The sequence below is a fragment of the Solea senegalensis genome, linkage group LG14, assembly GCF_019176455.1.
Source record: "Solea senegalensis isolate Sse05_10M linkage group LG14, IFAPA_SoseM_1, whole genome shotgun sequence".
NCBI lineage: Eukaryota > Metazoa > Chordata > Actinopteri > Pleuronectiformes > Soleidae > Solea > Solea senegalensis.
This window is the reverse complement of record NC_058034.1, coordinates 14888495-14911080: the sequence shown is the minus strand read 5'-3', so window position 1 is coordinate 14911080 and position 22586 is coordinate 14888495. Positions and strand designations below refer to the sequence as shown.

The 22586-nt window shown below is 39.9% G+C and overlaps 1 protein-coding gene across 3 annotated transcripts in view; it reads right to left on the bottom strand.

The window, feature by feature from the left end:
* LOC122780729 (cAMP-specific 3',5'-cyclic phosphodiesterase 4D-like) overlaps positions 1-21732 on the bottom strand; it is a 92377-nt gene extending 70645 nt beyond the window's left edge. Inside the window, exons 1-4 of one of the 3 annotated variants that reach the window (XM_044043931.1) lie at positions 21478-21732; positions 19067-19188; positions 11207-11246; positions 4246-4436 (exon numbers count right to left, since the gene is read on the bottom strand). In XM_044043931.1, coding sequence (XP_043899866.1) covers positions 4246-4436; positions 11207-11221 — 206 coding nt within the window. In that variant the 5' untranslated portion in view covers positions 11222-11246; positions 19067-19188; positions 21478-21732. Of the gene's footprint in view, positions 1-1485; positions 1882-4245; positions 4437-11206; positions 11247-19066; positions 19189-21477 lie in introns of those variants that run through there. The other 2 variants (XM_044043930.1, XM_044043932.1) reach the window with 2 other exon arrangements.
* Positions 21733-22586: the final 854 nt, after the last annotated feature.

The window sequence follows — 22586 nt, the reverse complement described above, 5'->3', positions numbered from 1 at the left end:
GAATACCAAGCAGGTCACATCTTACTGTGAAGTGTTTCCTCCATGTATGATAATGCTTTTGGAGGTCAGAGTTCAGATTTAATGACCTTAACAACAAATTGCTGGACTTTCAGAGCAACACAGAGACTCTCTGTGACTTATCTTCTTTATACACTTAGATTCCAATTGACTGGTTATTGTTACATTCATATCATTATTATTATTATTACATTACATTACATTACATGTCATTTAGCAGACGCTTTTATCCAAAGCGACTTACAATGGAATCAAGTACAATTAGCCAGGGGTGGAATCGAACTTGCGACCATGATGTCTTTGGTACACAAGGCAGGGTCTTAACCACTGAGCCACTCCACCCCCCATTATTGTTATTATTATTATCATTGATTATTATATATTAATCCTAGACTAAATTAGACTAATAATGGCAGACCCAACTGTGCTAAAATCAAAGAGAATCAAATCAAGGATTTGGAGAATCCTGACACCCCTAATAATAAGTGAGAGGGCCTGGACCACAGAGTAGGACTCGTCGACAGTTAAATAAAGATTTTAAACAAACAACTGCGTCTTAAGTGGCGTGTGTTGACCTGCGAGAAGAGGACAGGTTGGACCATCGGTCCCTCAAAGAGAAATTGACTCCTCTTGCACTCACTGGTCAATGTCAGTAACATTATAGAACATAATCTTGTGGAAGGCAGGAATTATAATCAAACCAACCGTACTTTCTGTCGTGACTCGGTTCCCAGATCAGTCATTAAATGACGGTCACGATGACACACGGTGCAGAATAATGCTGCGTGTCTCGACACCCTAGGTCTGTGAGATAATTGTGCTAAAAATGTGCAGTCAGACCTCGGCATCAGGCACATCTGTTCCTCTGCTAGATGAACTCAAACACATACTCAACCAATCACATGACAGCAACTCACTCTAAAATGCAAGATTTTTGGGGCCAGTTAACGTCAGCAGAACTGCAGTATTTCACCATTATTTTTTGTTCATTAAAATAATTGCAGTGTCTTTCAACTGGGGGAAATTGCAATGCATCAGAGAATGGTAAGAGAAAAAGAGTGAATTATGGAGTAAGCAGCAGATTTCAGGGAGAAAATGTGCCTTTTTGAGAAGAATAACAAACAAGATCATCTGCACATCCATTCTGGTAGCACAGGACCATTTATTGTTCCTGCTGTGCTCCAGTAAAACAAAAGATGTGCTGAATGTTCATGGATACATTTTACAATTTCTGGCAGGTATAATTAAAATATAAACTATTTTATGGACGTTATTCCTGTGTTTATTTGTCATGTTGTCTGCCATACCATGTGAACATATATGCATATTAATGAAGTAAAGATAGAAGGTTTGTAATGTCACCATGTCATCCTACATTACTTTCTCTGCACTCTTGATGTTTTCAAGCAAAAACACTGACAGTTAAACCAGAGTTTGGTTTACTTGACAGGGGGAAATGCGGTTTACCGTTTCATAGACGAGGGCCAGGACATGCGGGGTTTCCTCAGCCCGGGTCGCAGCTTCTCCAGAGTCCGGTTGCGGCACAGGTAGCGCTCGGTGTCCGAGTTGAAGCGCTGTTTGATGCGTATGTGAGTTCTGGGCTGTCGCCACAGATGTTTGGGCGGTTTGGCGAGTCCCGCTCCGTCTCTGTTCAGCGCGGCACACTCCATTTTTCTTTTTGTTTTCCTTTAACAGCACTTTGTTCGCTCTTCTTTCTTTGGTCTTCTTCTTGTTTTCTGAGTGGACGCGGTTTCAGCAAGCGTGGAAGTCCACGAGAGAGGAGGAGACTCTGCGCTTCACACGTTGTTAACGCACACAGAGAGACATAGTGGCGCACTGTTCACGCTGCTGCTGCTGCTGATGTCCACGAGCTTCAACGCTCACTGACAGCAAACCACTCTCACTCACGCTCTGAGCTTCTCTTCAATCCCACCTCCCTCTCTCCCTCTCTCCCTCTCTTTCGCTCTCTCTCTCGCTCTCAAGCCTTTATCATTAAACCAATGGTCTGAGGGAGGAATATGTGTTCTCAGTCACTAAAAAGTTTTTTATACCGATACAAATATTGAACTAAATAAAATAAAATAAAATAAAAAATAAATATCATTTTCACCTTGTTATTCATGAGCTCAGGGCCTGGCCCAAGCCTTTATGGAGCCCTAAGATGAATTTGATTCATTCAGTGCTTGACTATTATTGATGCAAATGTCACACTATGAATTGTGTTAATTACATTTGCATTATTTACACCGAATCTGTGTAGAGGGCAGTAAAATCACAAAAGTGGCCAAGTATTAATCTGCACATACAGTAGGTACTTTATTGATCCCGAGGGAAATTCAAGCATCCAGTAGCACTTTACTGCAGCAGGTTAGTCAGAAAGTAAACAGACAAACAAGGCCTAACTGTTAGTAGGAGAAAATAAAAATTAAAAAAAAACAAATAACTTAAGATAAACGCTATTTAGATATCTAAATATGTCTAAAGATATTGAGATTTCTGTAATTTGTTAAAAAGTTTTTGGGGGTTTTTCTGTACACACATTATTGGGGTCCCAAGCAGCGGCTTAGTTTGCTCATGCCTTGGCTCTGCAGGGGTCTACTCTATTGTTACTGTCTGGGCAGCACACAGTTGTCTGTCACTTCAATCAGCTGATCATACAGAAACCCTTCAGTTTTCCAGAGAGTCTGACTGGACTCAGACAAACACGGAGCGCTAATGAGCCGAGGTAACTCTGACCTTACCCTGAGGACAAATGACACAATGTCACAGTCGTTACTCGTTCACAATAACCGACTGTTATCAGCAGATTTCTTTTTTATGACGACTGAAAGACTGGGCATCACACATTTAATGACTGATCAAAGACGACGTGGTTTGTCAAACCGACCGGAGAGCGACAGTTTAAAGGATAAACAAACATTGGTATTCCCGCTACTTCCTGTTGTCTTTGTCTTCTGACACTATTTCCTGTGTCCCACCAACTCTTTTTCATTTTCTTTGGCTATAATCGGTTATCAGTCCACACTACCCAAATGCGTCCAGAGTCAGCTCAGAAAATTCAAACATGTTTGATTGACTGCGACTGAGGTTGGGTCGGGTCCGTTTCCCCCTCACACACTACAACAGATTTCTGTGCTGACTAGCCATGCCGACTGTCCCCAACTAGTGCTGACTGGAGCATTCTCTGCCCAACTGTGAATCGTGGGTAAAATCGGGTAAAATAATCTTGTAGTGTCTCTCCAGCTTTAGAGAGAGAAATAAACAAAGAAAGAAAGAGGGTTTCTGAAGTCACATACAAGAGGAGTCTAGTCTTATTGGATTTCCACTTGATTGAACAACGATCAACCTGCCAAATACACCACACACACCAGAATAACAACACCCGCTGATGCATTCTAATGGATATGGGGACAGCAAAGAAAGACAACAGGTGGAGACACAGCAGCTCCATCTGTTTGACAAAAAAACAGCATGATTGTGCACTTCTCATCATTCTCCCCAAGTGTCAAAAGATATAACACATCAAAAATGTCGTCCCATATCCCTTTAGGCGAAAAAAACCCCCATTGTTGATTGATTGTTGAAGCTTCTCAGAATAAAAAAAATCCTGCTGACAGTATGGGCAGAACACTGAAAGTATGGGCTACTGTGGCATCACAAGCACTACGAGCATAGAGAATGACATAAAAGTATTTACAAGGGACGCAACAATACCACTTTTCTGTGTGCGATATTGATATCACAAACTCGATACCGATATCAGTCATTTTAGACCATTCATGTATGACTCTGTTAAAAACACATCAGGAGTCATTCCAAAGACATCATTCTCCAACTGTGTAACAAAAAAGGAAGAAAGAAACAGCCCAAACATGACTCAGCTAAAAGGCTTTTGCTGATTTGTATTAAATTTTTATAGTGAAGCACGCGATATATATAGGATTTCTTGATCCAGTGATTTGGACCGATACTGATACCCATCCTTAGTATTTACAGTACACGATCAGTATTTATTTTGCAAGGGCCAAATGTAACCTACAAAGAGAGCTGAGGAGAGAAGAAACCCTCAGAAAGAAAGCCTTCCTTGGTCTGGACCTCTCTTCACACTGCAGCCATGCTTGCCAATTGCCATGTCATGTACCAACCCGCTCAAACCCAATAAAGACAAAGGCAAGGAGAGAGAAAGAAACAGCAGAGAGGGGAAAAAAAACAAACTGCGACACTAACCAGTGCTCGTCATGGCTGGCCAATGCTCTTCTGTACAGCACTTCGAGTTGATCCAACGGCACGCCGTGTGCCGTAGACAGCCGCGTGTGCTCCTGGCACGAGTGTCTTCTCCTCAATGGAGGCAGCAGCAGCGGGCCGGAGAAACGCCGTCGCACTGCCTGGTGAACCAGAGGGAGAGAATCCCGGCGACTCTGTGTCAAGAGAGAAGAGGAAAAAGATCAACACAACAGAGTCGTGAACTAAAATAAAGGAAACAAGCTGATGCAGAATACACATCTACCTGGTTCAGTTTTGGAGGCTGAGACAAAATAGACATAAGTAGACTAAATATTATACTTCAGCCAAATATTAAAAACACAAATAATACATGTAATCTGCATTATAACTTCACCGATTTGCATTTAGCTTTGTATTACTAGAATAGGGGGAGTATTTTGGAAAAATTGTGCTCCCAACCTCAGTTTCCCCTGAGTTGAGAAATATTTTCATTCTATTTTTTGTTACGTGCCCACCAGTGACACCAGTGACACAGGCTTGAAACTGCAACGCTAATACTGCATTTTTTAGACCCACTTGTAGGGGGATGGGCCCTCATTCCCAGAATGTAAACAGTGTCCGCCATCTTTGCTAACAGGACCAAGTGTCACTGGTGGGCACGTAACAAAGAAAAGAATGAAGATATTTCTCAACTCAAGGCAACCTGAGGTTGGGAAGCACATTTTTTCAAATATACTACCCTTATTCTAGTAATACAAATCTAAATGCAAATCAGGAAGTATTCCTTTAACTCTGTGACTCCCTCGCTCATCACGCATAATTTTTTTTATGGCATAAACACCCTTACAGATGATTCACATGAACATAACCAAGAAAAGTGTACACTCCATTATATAAGTAAGCGAATGATAACGCAAATTGCTCAAACGCACATTAATAAAACATTCGCCATGCGTCTTTACTGTGCAGATGTTTTGAAATATCACCTACTGACCCACAATTACGACCATCACAGTCAAAGTGTGTATATGTACCGCACACATACGTGATTTAATAGTGCTGCCATAACAAACTGACTGATGAAATCATTTTGTTGTCTCAGTTGGTTCCACACAAATCAGCCTGTGTCATTACAGGGACATGTGGCAACCGTTCGATCTATCTGCCCCGTGGGCATTGCAGTCGAGGAGCAAACACTTTTCACATCTGAGACAACAAAAGTCATTTGTTTGATTTCACTTCTCTGAACATTCAAGTCTTCTTTCTTTTCTTTTTTTTTGCGTGTTCTTCTTGTAAATCCATTTAATACCCACTGATGCATTAGCGATGAGAGACAACAGGTGGAGACACTGCAGCTCCATCTGGTTGACAAACAACAGCATGGCAGTGTGCGCGTGTGTGTGTGTGTGTGTAAATGTCTTACATAAGCTGTGTGGACCAATTATCAAATAAAGCGATCTTTGTGAGGACATTTTTAACAGGCCTTTTTAGGATTAAGTACTGGTTTTAGGGTTACGGTTAGAATTAAGTTTAGGTTGGAGTTAGGCATTCAGTTGTGATGGTTAAGGTTAGGCTAAATGGCTAGGTGTGTGTGTGTGTCGAGGTATTACCCGTGTTGTGGGGACCTAAATCTGTTTCCACCGCCACACTTTTGGGAGTTCCTTATGGGGAAAAAGCAAGTCCAGACGGTGTGTATGCGTGCCATGTGCGTGTCATACTGAAGCAGCCACTTGAATTCCAAAATCCATGTCCATTTTGGCCAAGGCCCCAGCAGTATCGAGGAGTATGTGTTCAAGGAGTCAATCGCCCCTTGAGAACTGATAGATATTGATCTTCTGTCCAAGAAGGAATTTAATTTCCCTGATTGGTGCTGTAAATCATTAAAAACCAAACATGCCTGACAGTCTCAGACAGTCTTTGTCTCCTCCTGTGCTCCTGGACATGGACTTTTCCTTGTGAATCTAAAGATTTTATTTTTTCTCTGCCTGCTACAATTGCTGGTCCCAGTCAGTATAAACAAAGGATTTCATGTCATGAATTGTAAATAATGCAGCAGACTTAAAAATTGCATGTAAAAGCTGGTTAATATATTATTATTTTATTTTTATTCAATTAATTGGCAAATGCAAAGTAAAAACACAGGAGTTCAGCCCATTTGTAGTAGGAAATCTAAGGTGATTATCTGTGATTTGTGTGGAGACACTCAAAGAATGCAAATCTGGTGTTGCATCCAAATTACTCTCTGATGAGATTATACTGTCCAACAATAGAGTGTGCAGATTTTCCACATATCCTGGCCTGCTGAGATTAGCAGAACAAATGGGCATCGAGTTGTGGCCAAGAAATAATGTGAAGGCTCAGCTCATCGAGTGTGTTGAATAAGAGCTGACAACTCTACTGTATTCACTGTTTTTACATTATAATTTTTACATTAAACTGTAATTGAACCCCCTTTTTCTGCAGCTAACTCCGCACAAAGAGTTTGAAAATGCCAAAGAAGTGGGCTGAGAAGGAGAGAGGCAGGGAGTGGAGCAGTGAGGGGGCGCGGTCTGGTAGTGAAATATGACACCGAGTGGAGTCTGGGACAATGAGCCTCACACTGATTAGACAATTTACCATATACACTGGTTTTTACCTGAAGAAAAGTGGTTTATTTACACTTTAATTGGCAGATGTGATTAACACTGTTGTCATATTCTTAAAAATGCGTGATTGGTTGATCCAGAGAAAATGGACAATGGACATATTGTAATTCACATATTTTGTGTTTTTTTAAGTAGCCTAAACACATAAATGTGCCCTGTTCTCCTATTGATAGTATTTTTAATTATTATTCATATTATTTACTAGAGTTTAGGCAAAGGCTTAATCATTTTTAAGGAACATTATCTCACCCTGATCTTACAGCACATAGAGGAGATAGTAGAGTATTAAAAGTAACATCATAATGCTTTTCAACCAGTCAGTAATCAAATTTCTTCCCAACCCCAGATTCTGTGTGTGTGTGCGTACTTGTATGAATGTGTTACCTCTTTTGGACCTTTTCTGGATAGGTTTTTTTTTTTTTTCTTAATTTGTCACATTGCAATTACAATTTTTTTCATTTAATTTTTTCATTTTCATTTTAAAAGACGACCCAGTTAACTGAGTGCACACGAACAATTAACTAACTTAATCTTACGCACTATGGAGGCTGTGAAGTTAGACTGGATTTACAAACTCGACATTTCAAAAAGTCCAAAAGCAAGACACTAAACCTTATTTCATAAAGTGTATTTTACTGAGTTGCATGAGCGCTCCACTACAATCTGAGTTATAGGTCAGTGACAAATGACAAACTTTACTACTTTGTCTGTTAAAAGTTAAAACCATTTTCTTTTGCATTGATCATATTATTGTTTATTTGTTCATTTGCTTCAACAGGCTCCGTCGCTCTCTCTTCTGAATAGACACAGTTTCCTTCAGCCAATCAGCAGCAGAGAGGAGGCAGCTGTCTGTGTTATCACCTGGCTGTGGTCCCCCCACCATGTCACACAGGAAGTGCTAATGAGATGGAGGCCGTGGGGCTGGTGTGTGATGAGGTGGGGGACGGTGGAGTCTCAGCAGGCCTCTGCTCTGCCTCTACAAAAACCGAGCGCACTCGTCTCTGCCACACGTTTATCCGTTAATCAAGAGCACTGAGCGGCAGTCAGTGACTCGCGCGATTTCCTGAAGTGTCTGTCTCGTTTTCAACACAGTGTGACAGGAGGACACAGTGACACGCAAACTCCCAAACAACAAATATACCATTGTTTAAATCAAATCCCAGTCATATTACATGTGGTGCTGTAGGGAAAAAATAATGTTAATACAGCAGAGTCATGATGACTCAGATGTTAAAGCTGTCATGTGTGTGTCATGACCTCCTCAGAGTTATCCCATGCCTGCTTGTTTTCAACATTTATTTTGGTATCTCACGACACACGACACAGTATCTCACACAGTTAACCTAAAGTTATCTCTCTTCAATAATGGAGCTTTTTGTTATGGCTGCTGGCCATCGTCCTCCCCAATTGAACATTAGGTATGAAAATTAGGATGCATTCACACCAGCCCTTCTTAATCGAACCCTGGTTCGTTTGGGGAGGTGTGAATGCGCAACTCAACTCTGAGGCGCACCAAAGAAGCAAACTCTGGTCAGCCTAAAAACGTAGGTCTCGGTCTGCTACAACACAGGGCATTGTGGGTAAACACAACCAACATACACGCATGGAGAAATGGCTGAGCCATTCCAGAGTAAAAATGGTACGGTACTGTCAGGGGGGGAGAACCCTCATGTGGAGAATAAAGCAGTAGACAATGAATTAATTTCTCCGTATTAATTTGTTGTCTTGGATTTAGTGATTTGGTGACTCATTTTCTCTCTCTCCCAATCTCGCGCCCTCTCCAATCTCATTTCTGCAAATTGGTTGATTAGTCATGTGAACGTGGCATCTGCACTCGCCTGCATTCAATCAAAGCTCTTATGTCATTAAACAGAACCTTACAATGGGACTCACGGCTGATCCCCTTCTCGTCTTTATGCTCAGAAAATAAACAACATGGTACACTAAGAGCTAGAACCTCCCTGCACCTCTTACAGTCTCAGAGGCTGTACCTCTTTAGACCTGTAGTCCTCATACGGCAGAACCTCACTTCTGAGGAAGTGGTTAAATGCAGGGCTAAGATTTGAATTGTGGTTTAGGTTAGAGTTAAACATTAGGTCATTATGATTAAGGTGTAGATGTGAGACGTGTTGAGTGTGAACAGTGGGAGCTCAGACAGTATTTTGATGCTCCACACAAAAGTTCAACACAGTAGGTATCCCACAATGCACTGCGCATCCATCTGCTGTATCCCCACACATATGTTTTCACACGAGTGCAGGAGGAATGGAGTTGACACTTTTTTGATGGGAAAAAGGTGTCAAACACACACACACACACAGAGCGAGACACACAAAGAGACAGCGCATTTCATCAGGAGACACAGCTCCTTCATAAACTCATGAGACAAAACACAGCTACTGCAGATTTCCTAATTGGCAAAATTAATATTAATTCTTCATAACCATGCTGGATAAACCAGCCCGCTGTGTGAGCGATGTGTGATTATGTGTGAATGTTAGCCATTAATGCAAAGCTGTAACATTTACCTAGTATCCAAAGTGCATAATGACACCCAGGACCGCAAAGACAGTGATTGGCATCGGTCTATAAATAACCGGCCTCTGTAGGTGCGCTGTGATTAACTCTACAGACACACGGAAGCGCAATGTTTTCACGAAGGCTGAAATGTTCTAAAGAATACTCAAAATACCACGGAGGAAGACTGTGGGTGAGGGTGATGAATCAGAGAAGTCAAGACTGAGGTGACCTCACCTTCGGGCATCTGATCTAACAGAACAGATGATGGGTTATTTTTTCACATTCAGTACTAATTTTAGACGCTAACATTTTAAGTGAGGATGCTCAAAAGTACTGACGTTGACTTTTTAAATGTTAGTTTATTCTGTGCAGGTAGTTCATAGCAGAGTGAAGTCACTCGTCATCTGTTGAGTGCTACATTCACTTTCTCTAACTGTGTCAATCGGTTTTGGGGCTGACCCAGTGCCTTTTTTTGTGGTAAAACAGCTGCTTCTGTGTCGGAACACTGAGCTATAGACTGGTAAAAAATGGACATAGCCCAGGAAGTAAGACAGAAGTAGCGGTTAGCCACCAGGGGGGTGAATCTGCTTGCTGGTTACAAAAATAACTAGACTTGAATTATATCCTCAACAGCTGGTTTCAGGTCTTCTCCAGTAGCACACAATGTCAATTTTATAGATTGTGTTTTACCATTTAGAGAAAAATCATACACTAAAGCATGGCACATAAGAGTGAGACGCCTTAGTGTTACAAAAACCATCACGGCACTAGTTAAATCACAAATCTCAAGGCTTCAGATTTTTATATACAGTCTGTATATAGTAAGTAAAAAAAAGGTGATAGTTCTCTACATTCACCACTGTGTGTCACCACTTTGACAGTGTCATCTTTCTTTCATCTATCTTTCTTTCTTTCTTTCTTTTCTGTCATTTGAGGATGCAATATACCTCTAAAGTTGCTCATGTCCTGCATGCACTGATGAAGAAAAACATTAACGTAACACGATAATTGATGTAATAAAACAGGCAATCATAAAAACAATGCACTATGTAACACCATTTACAGTTAAACGTTAACGTGCATCCATAACCAGTGCTTAACACATTTATTAGACCACCACTCAAAGGCACAGCTGCCTTAAATTAACCGCATTGGTTAATTATCAAAATCTTTGGGGATTTTTTATATTAATCATTTAAATCGTATTGTTTTTTTATTTGGCAAATAAATAACAATAACAGTTTTAGTTTCTCTTTAAAAACCACTGTAACATTTTCTATGAAACATAACCACACATTATATACCACGTGTATGTGTGTGTACAGGTATTACTAATTTTGTGGGGACCTAAATCTGTTTACTCAGTCGCATTATGGGGACAAAGAGCAAGTCCCCATATCGTAAATGACTACATTTTAAGGTGAAGACATGTTTTGAGTTTAGGGTTAGGTAAGGTTGGGATCAGTGTTAGGATTAGGCCAGTAGTAACTATGGTTATGGTTAGAGGAAAGTCTCCAGGAAATGAATGTAAGTCAATGCAATGTCCCCTGAAGTCATGTAAACCTGTGTGTGTGTGTACACATGTACTTGTATTTATGTCTTTACGAGGTCATTTTGACCATGTGGGGACAGACAGTTGTCTGTCACACAGGGCTTTTTCAGGGTTAAGAATTGGGTTTAAGTTAGCCTAAGGGTATAGGAACTTGGTTGTGATGGTTAAGGTTAGGGCAAGGGGCTGTGGTGTCCTCACGAAGAAATAAAAACAAGTTTGTGTGTGTGTGTGTGTGTGTTTTATTTACCTCAAGCCAAGACATGGATGTTGGTTATTTGTTGCAGCAACTGAAACAAAGGTAAAACAAGGCAATCAGAGATGGCAGACTTCACCCCATTCACACAACAAGCCTCTGTCGGCCTCTGTTGGTCATATTGGCAAGTGCAGAAACACAGACAGACAGACAGACACACAGAGCCACTCCCACTCCCACTCTGTGGGCTGAAGTAACAACAGAAAGAGGAGGCTTTAACAATGTAAATCACGACAAGACAAGTTATTAAAAATGCCTTTGTCAACTAACTGAACAAACTAATCCCTTAAAGGGAAAAGGGGACAGACAGCATCTCAAAGGACAACACTTTTAAGTCAGTGTGTCACTATAAGCAGGGATCTTACAACACAATCGCTGTCACTTTGACTAACTGAGGGCTTTCACTTGTGTGTTACATTACACACAAACAACATAAGAAGAAGCAAGAAAAAGAAGCAGCAACATCAGTCTCAAAATCAAATCAAAAAGTTTTTAAAACTCATCCATAAAGCATACACAGACAGATCTAAAAGGACACAAGAAAGTCCGACGAGCCTTTCTATCCAGAGAGAAAAGAACACGACGAAGCACTTTTATTACTTCAGTGAACAGATTTGTTTATTTTCAAGTCACTCACAAAGAATAAGTCCACACAGGCTTATAAGATGCACTGATGATTGATTAAACAAACATTGATGTAATATAATAATAATAAAATGCTACTTTTAATCAGCAGCCCGGACCAAATGCGCTGTCTTTCAAGCTAAATGAAATATGGAGATATTTTCCATGCTTCATAGAAAAGATAATAAAATGCAATTTCTTTCAACACTCTCTAGATAAAACTTTGTCTTGAAGACACGTCTTCTAATATGTCGGGTAGTCAACAGTGTTATCAAGTAAACATTGTGTTTTGACTTGATGGATTTTCAAATTTATGACAAACGTATTAGTGTTTTACTGACATTAACGTAACGAAAGATAATTGGAGTTTTACAGCCGTCGTTTCATTGACACTCACTATTCAAATCAAGAGTTATAAATGTGCACTCGTGCTTTCTGTGCTGCTGTCGGCGTCTGTGATTTCATGTCACTACAAGTCGAATAAAATTGTTTATTAAAGCGATGAACACGTGATGCTTGAATGTGATGTTACCTGCACCTTTTTACAAGAGAACATATGAGTTTGCTCACACATATTTGACACTGTGCTTTTCTTGAGTGAGTGGAGTCTGATGTAATGGACGCTGGGAAAATAAGTTGAGGAACATTAATTTACAACATTATTAGAGAGAAGTTAAAGGGGAATATCCCTTTATTTAGCCAGGAAGATCTCACTGAGATACAAGATCTCTTCTTCCCGGGAGTCCTGGTCAAGATAGCAGCACAGATAGATACAAATAGTTACAGAGACATGACAATTTCAGATATAAAACTCACTACAGGACATAAAAGTTAAAAGGAGGTCATTAAAGGAGAGTAAAAAAAAAGATAACCTTAATCCGAACGCCTCAAAGAGGTAAAACAACATGAATCTTTTTATGACAGTCCATAAAATGCCTTTAAACGTGTTTAAAGAAGGCAAGTGTCTGTAGTAAAATTATGTTTTGCAGCTCATTCCATGTCCATGGTGCAGAGAAGGAGGAAGCAGTTTTACCAAATTATGATTTCATTCTGGGAACATTTAAATAAAAGTCAACATTTAAAATGAATGACATTTGCCTGTGTCAGCAGAGTAAGCTCTGAACTCCAGCTCCAAACTAATCCACTATCATTCAACAGTCCTGCAATATTTTAATGAAAGCTATGTTGTGTTTTTTTTTTTTTTGCCGATTGAGTTATACGGTTGTTCTGGGGGGTTTGTGACATATGTAAACGTGGAGAGGGTTTCTAATATTCTGTTGCATTCCTGTAGTTTCCATTTTATCCAGCTCCTCTGATACAAGGACTGTTAAAAAACAAATCTGGATTACCTTTACAGTTTATGATAACATTTATCACTGCTGATGACGATGTGCAGGACGTGTGTGTGACTCATAAACATCTTTGACCATGTTAAATGCTTACAGAGGACGTCTTGTTTTGTTGAAGGACTTTGTCTGTGCTGACTAAACACAACTCAGAGCCGAGCTTGTTGGCTGACTGTTGATCCGGAGTTTATCTGCCATCACTTATGACTGACTGCGGGAAACGAAAACAGGCATGTGCACCTGCTGCCTATTTATCTTGTCGTATATGACGTTTATCTGATTCATAAAACCGATCTGTAAATATCTGCAGTCTACATATTTGTACGAAAGCCTCAGTGTCTGAAGACTATAAAGGTCAAGTGTGTTAGAGTTAAGCCGTGTTTCCGTCATGGTACAGTCCGGTTTGTTACGGTGCAGTACGGTTTGGAACGTTAAAGCCCTCTGTAAAGCTTGCGTTTCGACTGAGAACAGATCCTTTACTTGGTAGGCGGGGTGTGCGCTGTGCACGCTGGCCACGACAGTGAGATATATAGCGTGACGTCGAACATGAGCTCAGTATTTCTCAAATAGTGGGGCGGGCCCCCCTGGGGGAGCGCGGTGAGGTGTCAGGGGGGCCATGAGAGGCAGGGCAGGATAACGCATACAGTGGTTTATACAGATAAATAAATAAAAAATTATCAGGTTCTCAATAGTATTTCAATTCAGGGGGGGCGTGAAAACATTTCTGTCCTCTGGGGGGGCATGACACCCGTACCATACTGTACCATTACTCTGGTACACCAAGGGAAGGGTACTGAAAAATGGAACTGTGGTTATTTGAATGACTGAATAAATGAATGAATATCTTCATCAATCACTTAACACAAATTTGCCAATAACCAAAAAAGGAATAGCCTTAAGTTTGTGGCTTCAATTTCAATTCAATTTCAATTTTGCATTGTAACTTTTATTTATTTTACATTTCAAACTTTTTTTTGAATAGTTTTACACAATTTCAATTCATCATTGAGCTCATTCCATAACTCCACACCCAAAACTGACACAACTTTTGCGAAGATTATTTATGTTTTCCAAGTGAGAACCAATATCAAATAATATTGGTCCTCACTTTGACGGTTTCAAAACATAAATAATCTTCGTAAATTTTTATTCACCACACACATAGAAAAAAGTTTTAGATTATAAAATGTCTAGACATTTTTAACAGAAAAGATGCTATGAATTAATTTTGGTACTATTTGGTTCCACTCAGTGGAAACACGGCTATTATGACATCTACAGGTGAGAACGCAGATTGCAACTACAGTGGCCTTCACATGCCAGAAAGGATGTTGTTTTTCATTTGTCAATGGTTAATGGTTCATTTCCACTTTCCATTTGAGCTGCTGTAGAAACATGGTGGCACAAGATGACTCAGAGAAGAACATCAGAGAATTAGTTCACCCAAAACTGCTGCTCCACACGCTGAAGTCACATCCTAGACTGCACTTTCTCATAATATTGGCACAGGGGATTACCGATGAACTATTCAAGGGATGTGGTTGGTTATACAGTAAAAAGTCTTACTAAGGAAGGTGATGGGAAAGTACCTCTGTACAGCCACAATGGCTTATTATCAATAATAAATCATCTGTAGTTAGACAACTCAAGACAACTCACCTCAAATGCTGAACATTTAACTCATGAGTAAACTACCTGTGGTTTGTGACAGCTGAGATGTCTTTGTCTTGAAAATTACTTTTAGCTTTATGCATTAACACACAGAAAAATTCTTACGCTTTATTTACAAACATCCTCAAGATCAGGAAATGAAGTCTAGTCTGATTTTAGTCAGACTAAGACAATAATTTGGTTTGCTTTATGTCATGTAAACAATTTAGTCCAACTAAAATCGAGCTAGTCTTAGTCGGACTAACGTACCTGGATAATGGGAATCATAGTCAGATTACTCCTGCATGTATGCACTTAGTCAGACTTGTGTTTTCAGCACTCGCACCAGAATTTCCTCTCCGGACTTTGACCCGGAAGTAGAAGGAGAAGTGTATTTTGTACTCAAGTACAGGAACAAAGTATTTGTACTTAGTTACATTACAAACACTGAACATAGTTAGTAGCCAGGAGCAAAGGCAGGAGACAACCAGATTTTCTAGACTTTTCCTGAAAACCTGAGAAATGGCACACGAGGAAATCCCAATCACAAACTGCTTAAGTATATCACCACTATTTTCAATTGATTCCATTCAGCTTGAAAATAATAAATGCTCTGTATTTATACAGCTTTTGGTCTCAGTCTAGTGATGATCATTCAAAATACTTTCCCCTACAATTCTGCCATTCATTCGTCAGTACTTTCTCTGTCATACATCATTCATACATTCATTCACGTGCCACTGGCAGCAGTTAGGGGTTAAGCCCAGGTCGTCCACATGACAATCATTTAGTCATCTGCACATTTCTACGGTCGTCCACGTAGAGACCCTTTGGGTATGAGTGTGTGCAGACTGACTGTCCGTGTAGGACAAACGTTTTCCTGTCCACGTGGAGACACTTGTTCTGTTGAAAAGAGACAGACTCCAGATTTCTGAAATTAAGAAATCATAATTCGTCATATTTTCAGTACAGCAGTTGAGTTACATCTGTTTTATTTAAGATGAATTAGCAGTAAAGTGAAAACATTCTAGTAATAACTATAATACATGAACTCTCATACATGAAAAAAATAGGCTTTTTTTTACTTTCCCTGAAAGCCTCTGCCTCCTGATGTGCTCCATTACAGTCTGCCACACTTTAGATTTTTGATCACGACTCTTCTCACAGCTTTATAATGCTTTCTGGATGTGTCAGCCACCAGCGCTGTTACAATACTTTGAAATATGGGACCGGCTTTTTTTTTTTTAAATCACTTTTTGCCATGATGGCAGCCACAGTCTTTTTTCTCTGGTGTGAGCTTGACAAGTTTTCAGTCAACTTTTTCTTTTCTTTCTAACCAAAGGCTGAAATCTGTCTTGAAATAATTTAAAATAGAAGATAATTTGACTTTCTGTTTCTGTGCACATGAAAATTGTAGTTATTAGTATCTACCGTTTTTTTTCCAATGGTAATTTATGTCTGCAGTGTGGAGAGTCTCTTTAAGAGCCTAATTGTTGAGTTCTCAGGCAATGATGAGTGTCTGATTAGTGCGTCATTAACATAGGCGTACTAAGGTCAAAACACTTCAGCCATAATGATAAAAACCTGTAAACAACAGTGTTCCCATCAACAAATACACACATTTATTGATGGTATATTCTTAAAAAATAAAAAAAACGCTCCTAAATTTTCAAAGTATTGATTGCCATAATGTTTTATTTCAATGATAAAACAATGATCAATGATCTCATCATCATGAGCTAGACCACCTCTTCAGCGTGGACCTGGAGGAGTCTGTAATGATTAACTGTCTCAGCTCAGCAGCGGTGTTCTTGTTTAAAATTCTCCAATCCACCATTGTAAAGTGAAAACCCAAGGCATCTTGTGATGCATGTGGTGACGCACGGCTGATACAAGATAAGGCTTTTTGAGCTGATAAGAAAAGCACCAGAGTCTGGGCAACGTTCAAGCAGGCTTCAGTGCAGAAATGGCACAATTGTGATTCACAAGCATGATTCACACTCGCCCCTCATTACACACACACAGGCTTGTGGAGAGCTATTCTACTTAGGACTCTGCAAGACTAATTTCTAACCTTAACTTAATGGACAGAGAAAAGCTCTGTGACATTTTACCAATGCTAGTTGTTAGGAATTGCCCATAAAATAGATAAGTAAACACATTTGATTTTTATTTCCTGCTGAAAACACAACAAGATAGCATTCTGTAGAAATCTCCAACACCAGTCTAGTTGGTGAATTACATCAGACACTGATGTAAAAGTTAATAATAAACAATGGTTGGTTGCTTAAAAGGACAACTGAAGAAGACTAATTAAGGATCTAACTAGTTGTCAATATTTTCCTAAAGGGATGAAATATTTTATTCCTGGCTTAATTCAGGGTTCCCATTGGTCCTTGAAAGTTTGTGACTTAACTCTGACCCAACTATGTCCAGTTAATGTCAGGTGTGGAAAGAGTACTAATCATGCCAATTCACCTGTCCGCATCATTCACTCACCTGTCCTCACCATTCATCTGTCCTCATCATTCACCTGTCCTCATCATTCATTCACCTGTCCTCATCATTCACCTATCCTCATCATTCACCTGTCCTCATTATTCCGTCCCATTCACCTGTCCTCATCCTTCACCTGTCCTCCTCATTCACCTGTCCTCATCATTCACGTCCTCACCATTCACCTGTCCTCATTATTCCGTCCACACCATTCACCTGTCCTCATCCTTCACCTGTCCTCATCATTCATCCACACCATTCATCTGTCCTCACCATTCACCTATCCTCCTCATTCACCTGTCCACACCATTCACCTGTCCTCATTATTCCCCTGTCCTCATTCACCTGTCCCTATCATTCACATCCACACCATTCACCTGTCTCATTCACCTGTCCTCCTCATTCAGCTGTCCTCATTATTCCCCTGTCCTCACTTACCTGTCCCTATCATTCACATCCACACCATTCACCTGTCCTCATCATTCACCTATCCTCCTCATTCAGCTGTCCTCATTCACCTGTCCCTATCATTCACATCCACACCATTCACTTGTCCTCATCATTCACCTGTCCTCATCATTCATTCACCTGTCCTCATCATTCACCTATCCTCATCATTCACCTGTCCTCATTATTCACATCCACACCATTCACCTGTCCTCCTCATTTACATCCTCACCATTCACCTGTCCTAATTATTCCGTCCACACCATTCACCTGTCCTCATCCTTCACCTGTCCTACTCATTCACCTGTCTCATCATTCATCTGTCCTCACCATTCACCTGTCCTCCTCATTCACCTGTCCACACCATTCACCTGTCCTCATTATTCCCCTGTCCTAATTCACCTGTCCCTATCATTCACATCCACACCATTCACCTGTCCTCCTCATTCAGCTGTCCTCATTATTCCCTTGTCCTCATTCACCTGTCCCTATCATTCACATCCACACCATTCACTTGTCCTCATCATTCACCTGTCCTCCTCATTCACCTGTCCTCACCATTCACTGCCTAAGTTTCCGGTGTATGATTTAATAATTTTTTTTACTCAGTAACGGATACAAAATGTACATAAAAAACCTACTCAATTACAGTAACGTGAGTAAATGTGTTTCATCACTTTCCACCTCTGGTTAATCCCTACGCTAACCACAATTCAAACCTTTAGCTCTGAACTCAACCATGAGGTTCTGCCTCACGACCAGGTTCCATGAGGTCTACTGGTCCTGACAAAGTCACTATTTAATCCCATGGCAAGGAGACTCCTTCACATTGTCTGAACTTGCAAATGAACTTATTGAGACGAGACCTAAGCGTTGCAGCAATAAAAGTATTTCTGCAAGTTCAGACAGTATGCAGCGACGTCAGTGTTTATCCAACGTTTCCTAGACAGCTAACAAATACAAGTATACACGCACAGACACACACTCTTACACATAAAGTAGTTTGGCTGCACTGATCTCCTTGTTTTAAAATCTTATATTTAACCAATGACAACTGTTTTGGGCCATACGCTGAACCCAGGATGCAACAATGGCTGCAAACACCTCTAAACCTTCTATATTAATACTGTACAAAAGCACACAAATCCAAATTGAATAAATATTGGGTGTCTGCACACCATGCTACCGACAATACTTTTTATAACCGGTAATTAAGTGTTTTTAGTGTGTGGAGACTTTTTGCTATTTAGAAATTGTGTATTTCAAATGAGAATATTCAAAAGATAATCACCTAGAAGTGGACGGGAATGAGAACGCCGGCAGAACCACGTAGTGTATGTCCCGGCTGACTGTAGGTGAGAGGCAGGACACGCTCTGGACGTTCCACGTCAACACCAACAGTCAATTTAGAGTCTGCAGTTAAACAACATTCCAATCTGCAGGATTACAGAGTTTCTGGAGAAAAGCAATCTACACACTGGAAAAACATCCGATCGCTGCTCTAGCGCTGCAATTAAGCATATATACATATATATATGCATACATATACATATATGTATATACAAACATATATACGTATACATATATACGTGTATATGTATATACATACATATATACGTATATATATGTATACATATATATGGCGATTAAAAAAAAACATGATGTAAAACGGTTGTTTTCTCTTCCTGAATCTTAATAAGTCTAACTTCATGAACAGAAACAGTTAAAAGCAGTTGCCAATTTATCTATCAATTTAATTTTGGCCTTGTATCTTATTTATTTTCTTACAGCACTCGATCACCAAGTAGGCAAAGATTATTATTAGCAGGGGCAGCAAAATGTAGCACTTACAGTAACTACAGAAGTAACAACATTCTAGTTTACTGTTATTGTCCTAATTTAGATAAATGTCAGACTGACTTATGTGAGGTGATGCTGAGTTTGGAAATATGACTCATGAGTTTGTGACTCAAGAAATGTATCGCTCAATTTTGGTTTACGGGGAAAAAGATGACAGTGACAAAAGCATTTTGTCTCTAAAGTGACTGCTCCAAGCCAAGACTTGTACAAGTACATATCATTTATATTTATAAGTAGAGCTGAAATAATTAATCGGTTCAAAGCTTTTTTCATGATTAAAACAAGATTTCCAATTGTTTAAGCTTCTTAAATGTGAGTATTTTCTTCATTTCTTTGCTCTGAATAACAAAGAAATCATTTAAAGTTAATCATTTTGGTTTGTGGACAACACAAGAGATTTGAGAACATCGTCAATTCCAGGTTTGACGAACACCGATCAACATTTTTTACGGTTTTCTGATATTCTATGGACCAAACAATTAATCGAGAAAATAATCAACAGATGAATCGATTATAAAAATATTCGTTAGTTGCAGCTCTAATTATAAGACAGCAGCCAGATAACATTCCAAAGTAGAGAAGAACAGTGACAGTGCCTCTGCTGTGTCATTCTGTATTTCAGTGATGTTTTCTTTTTTTTAAAAGCAGCTCAAGGTTTCTTCTGTCTTCATTGTAAAGAACCTGCTCTTCAACTTAAACGCTGATTTTTGGGGAAGTGACAATTCGGGGGGGGGCGGATGTAGGCACTGGCTCTGCAAATGTTTGCCTCAGATAAACCTGGGGGATAAAAGATAAGACGAAGGAAAGGTGTCTGCAGGAGAGGGACACTATCTAATGGTCACTGACAGGACAGACATGTCTAGTTCCTTGTGTCTCCTTTTAACCTGAGGACACGGACGGAGTGTCACTGTTTCCCTAAACACAGAAATCTGGTCCGACAAGGCAGATTCATCCCTGATAAGACGACGAGAAGCTCCTGTGTTTTTACAAATCTCCCTGGAGAAACCTTACACCTCTAACTCAAGGGACGGACAGACAAAAAAGGAAGGCACAACAAAAAAAAGGGGATGACACAGGATTAAATGCTCATGTTTTAGCCAAGTCTTCAAGAAGACACATAAAAGGTCTGTCTGTCTCTGTGTGTGGGGGGGTTATAGAGACAGAATGAAGGAAGCAGATATGGAGGAAGGAAAGAGATAAAGACAGGAGGAGGGTACACATAAATATTTGGGGAAATACATTTTTAAAATGGTTTGGAAGCTCAAAATATCCCAGCAGCTAAACGGAAATGTCAATGCATCTGCGAGAGGGAAAACAACTACAGAACACATGCTGCACTGCTCAGTAGATAAATACTATGGAGTATATTATGCAAATATTACCACAGGGCAGGTCCATGTGGGAGTGCTGCAATGACACTTTAACAAATAATAATAAAATTCACACTATTGTGTTTTTATAACAGGCCACGTCGTGGGAAAGTTGCAGAAAACATTAAGTTATAGCATTCTAGTGATTCATTCATTCATTTGAACATTTATCCCTAACCAGTTAAAGCCTAACCGTAAACGGTTTCATACATTTGTTTCCCCAATTGGATCACATCCACTGTCTAACGATAGATCTATCTGTGGGAATTAATTTAAAAAAAATGGATTTTGGGGGGGTGAAATGGCCCTTTAACCTGATTACAATTTAAATGTAAGTCCTATACTTTAACAGTTCCTCAGAAATTAGGTTCTGCTTCATTGAGACCAGGTTTTGGACTCAATGAGGACTACTGGTCCTGACAAGGTCAGTGTGTATGACAAAAAGAGCGAACAAACACCCCGTTTCACTCACCTCAGCAGCCGCTCGTCTTTTCCCTCGTTGTTGTTTTGTTGTTGGAGCAGAAAAATGCAGCCTCGCCAGTTGTAGGGAACTGTGTGTGTCTGTGTGTGACAGTGTGTGTGAGTGTGTGTGTCTGTGTGAGTGTGTGTGTGTGTGTCTGTCAGTCAGGTAACGCTGCAGCAGCTGTCGCTCTTATCCATGTTTTCATTGCTGTAAACTTTTGTAAAGTTGTCTCGTTAGTCAGTCAGACTTCAAACTCCTGCAACCCACACGCCGCTGCGTGAGCGCCCGTCACCGTGACGTCGACCGCCGGCGTCACGTGACAGGACATGTTGCTGCGCGAGTATAAACAACTTTACTACACCAAGCACGAGGTTTGCTGAAGCCGCCTTTTCTGCTGCCGCCGCTGCTGCTGCTGCTAATCTGCAGTTACACAGTCGGAATGTGACACCTCTCACACACATTATCTATTTATCTGCCCATCTATTATTTATTTATGTTATGCAGCAGTATCGATGGCCTGCAGTGTTGTAATATAACAAAGTACAAATACTTTCTTACCGTTTTTAAGTACAAAATGTATGTATCTGTACATGTGTTATTTAAGTTAATAGCAACTTTTACTTTTACTCCACTAAATGTCCTCTAACTATCTTTGTTACTCCTTACTACCAAATAAAATCAAAAGAAGAAGAAGAAACGTCGGTAATGGTCTGTATTTATATAGAGCTTTTCTAGTCTTGAGCTGCTTTACACTACAGTTTTGTCATTCAGACTCATGCTCAAGGACACAGTCAGGAATCAAACCCACAACCTTCCAGTTGAAAGACAATCCACGCTCAATCGTAACTCCTGCCTTTTTTAATACTTTTACTTCTAAACCATAAGTACATTTTATATCAGACAATGACTTTTGATACGTAGGTACAGTAAATGTTATATACTTTAAGATTTTTACTTCATTAATATTATAAAAAAAAGTAACTTCAACTTCTACCAAAGTCCTTTTCTGGTAAGATACTTGTACCAATACCTTTAATTATCCCTTTTAGGTACTTTATACAACACTGATAACCTGTCCTGGACACTACTTGTCCATTGCCTTGTACAGTCTCACCATT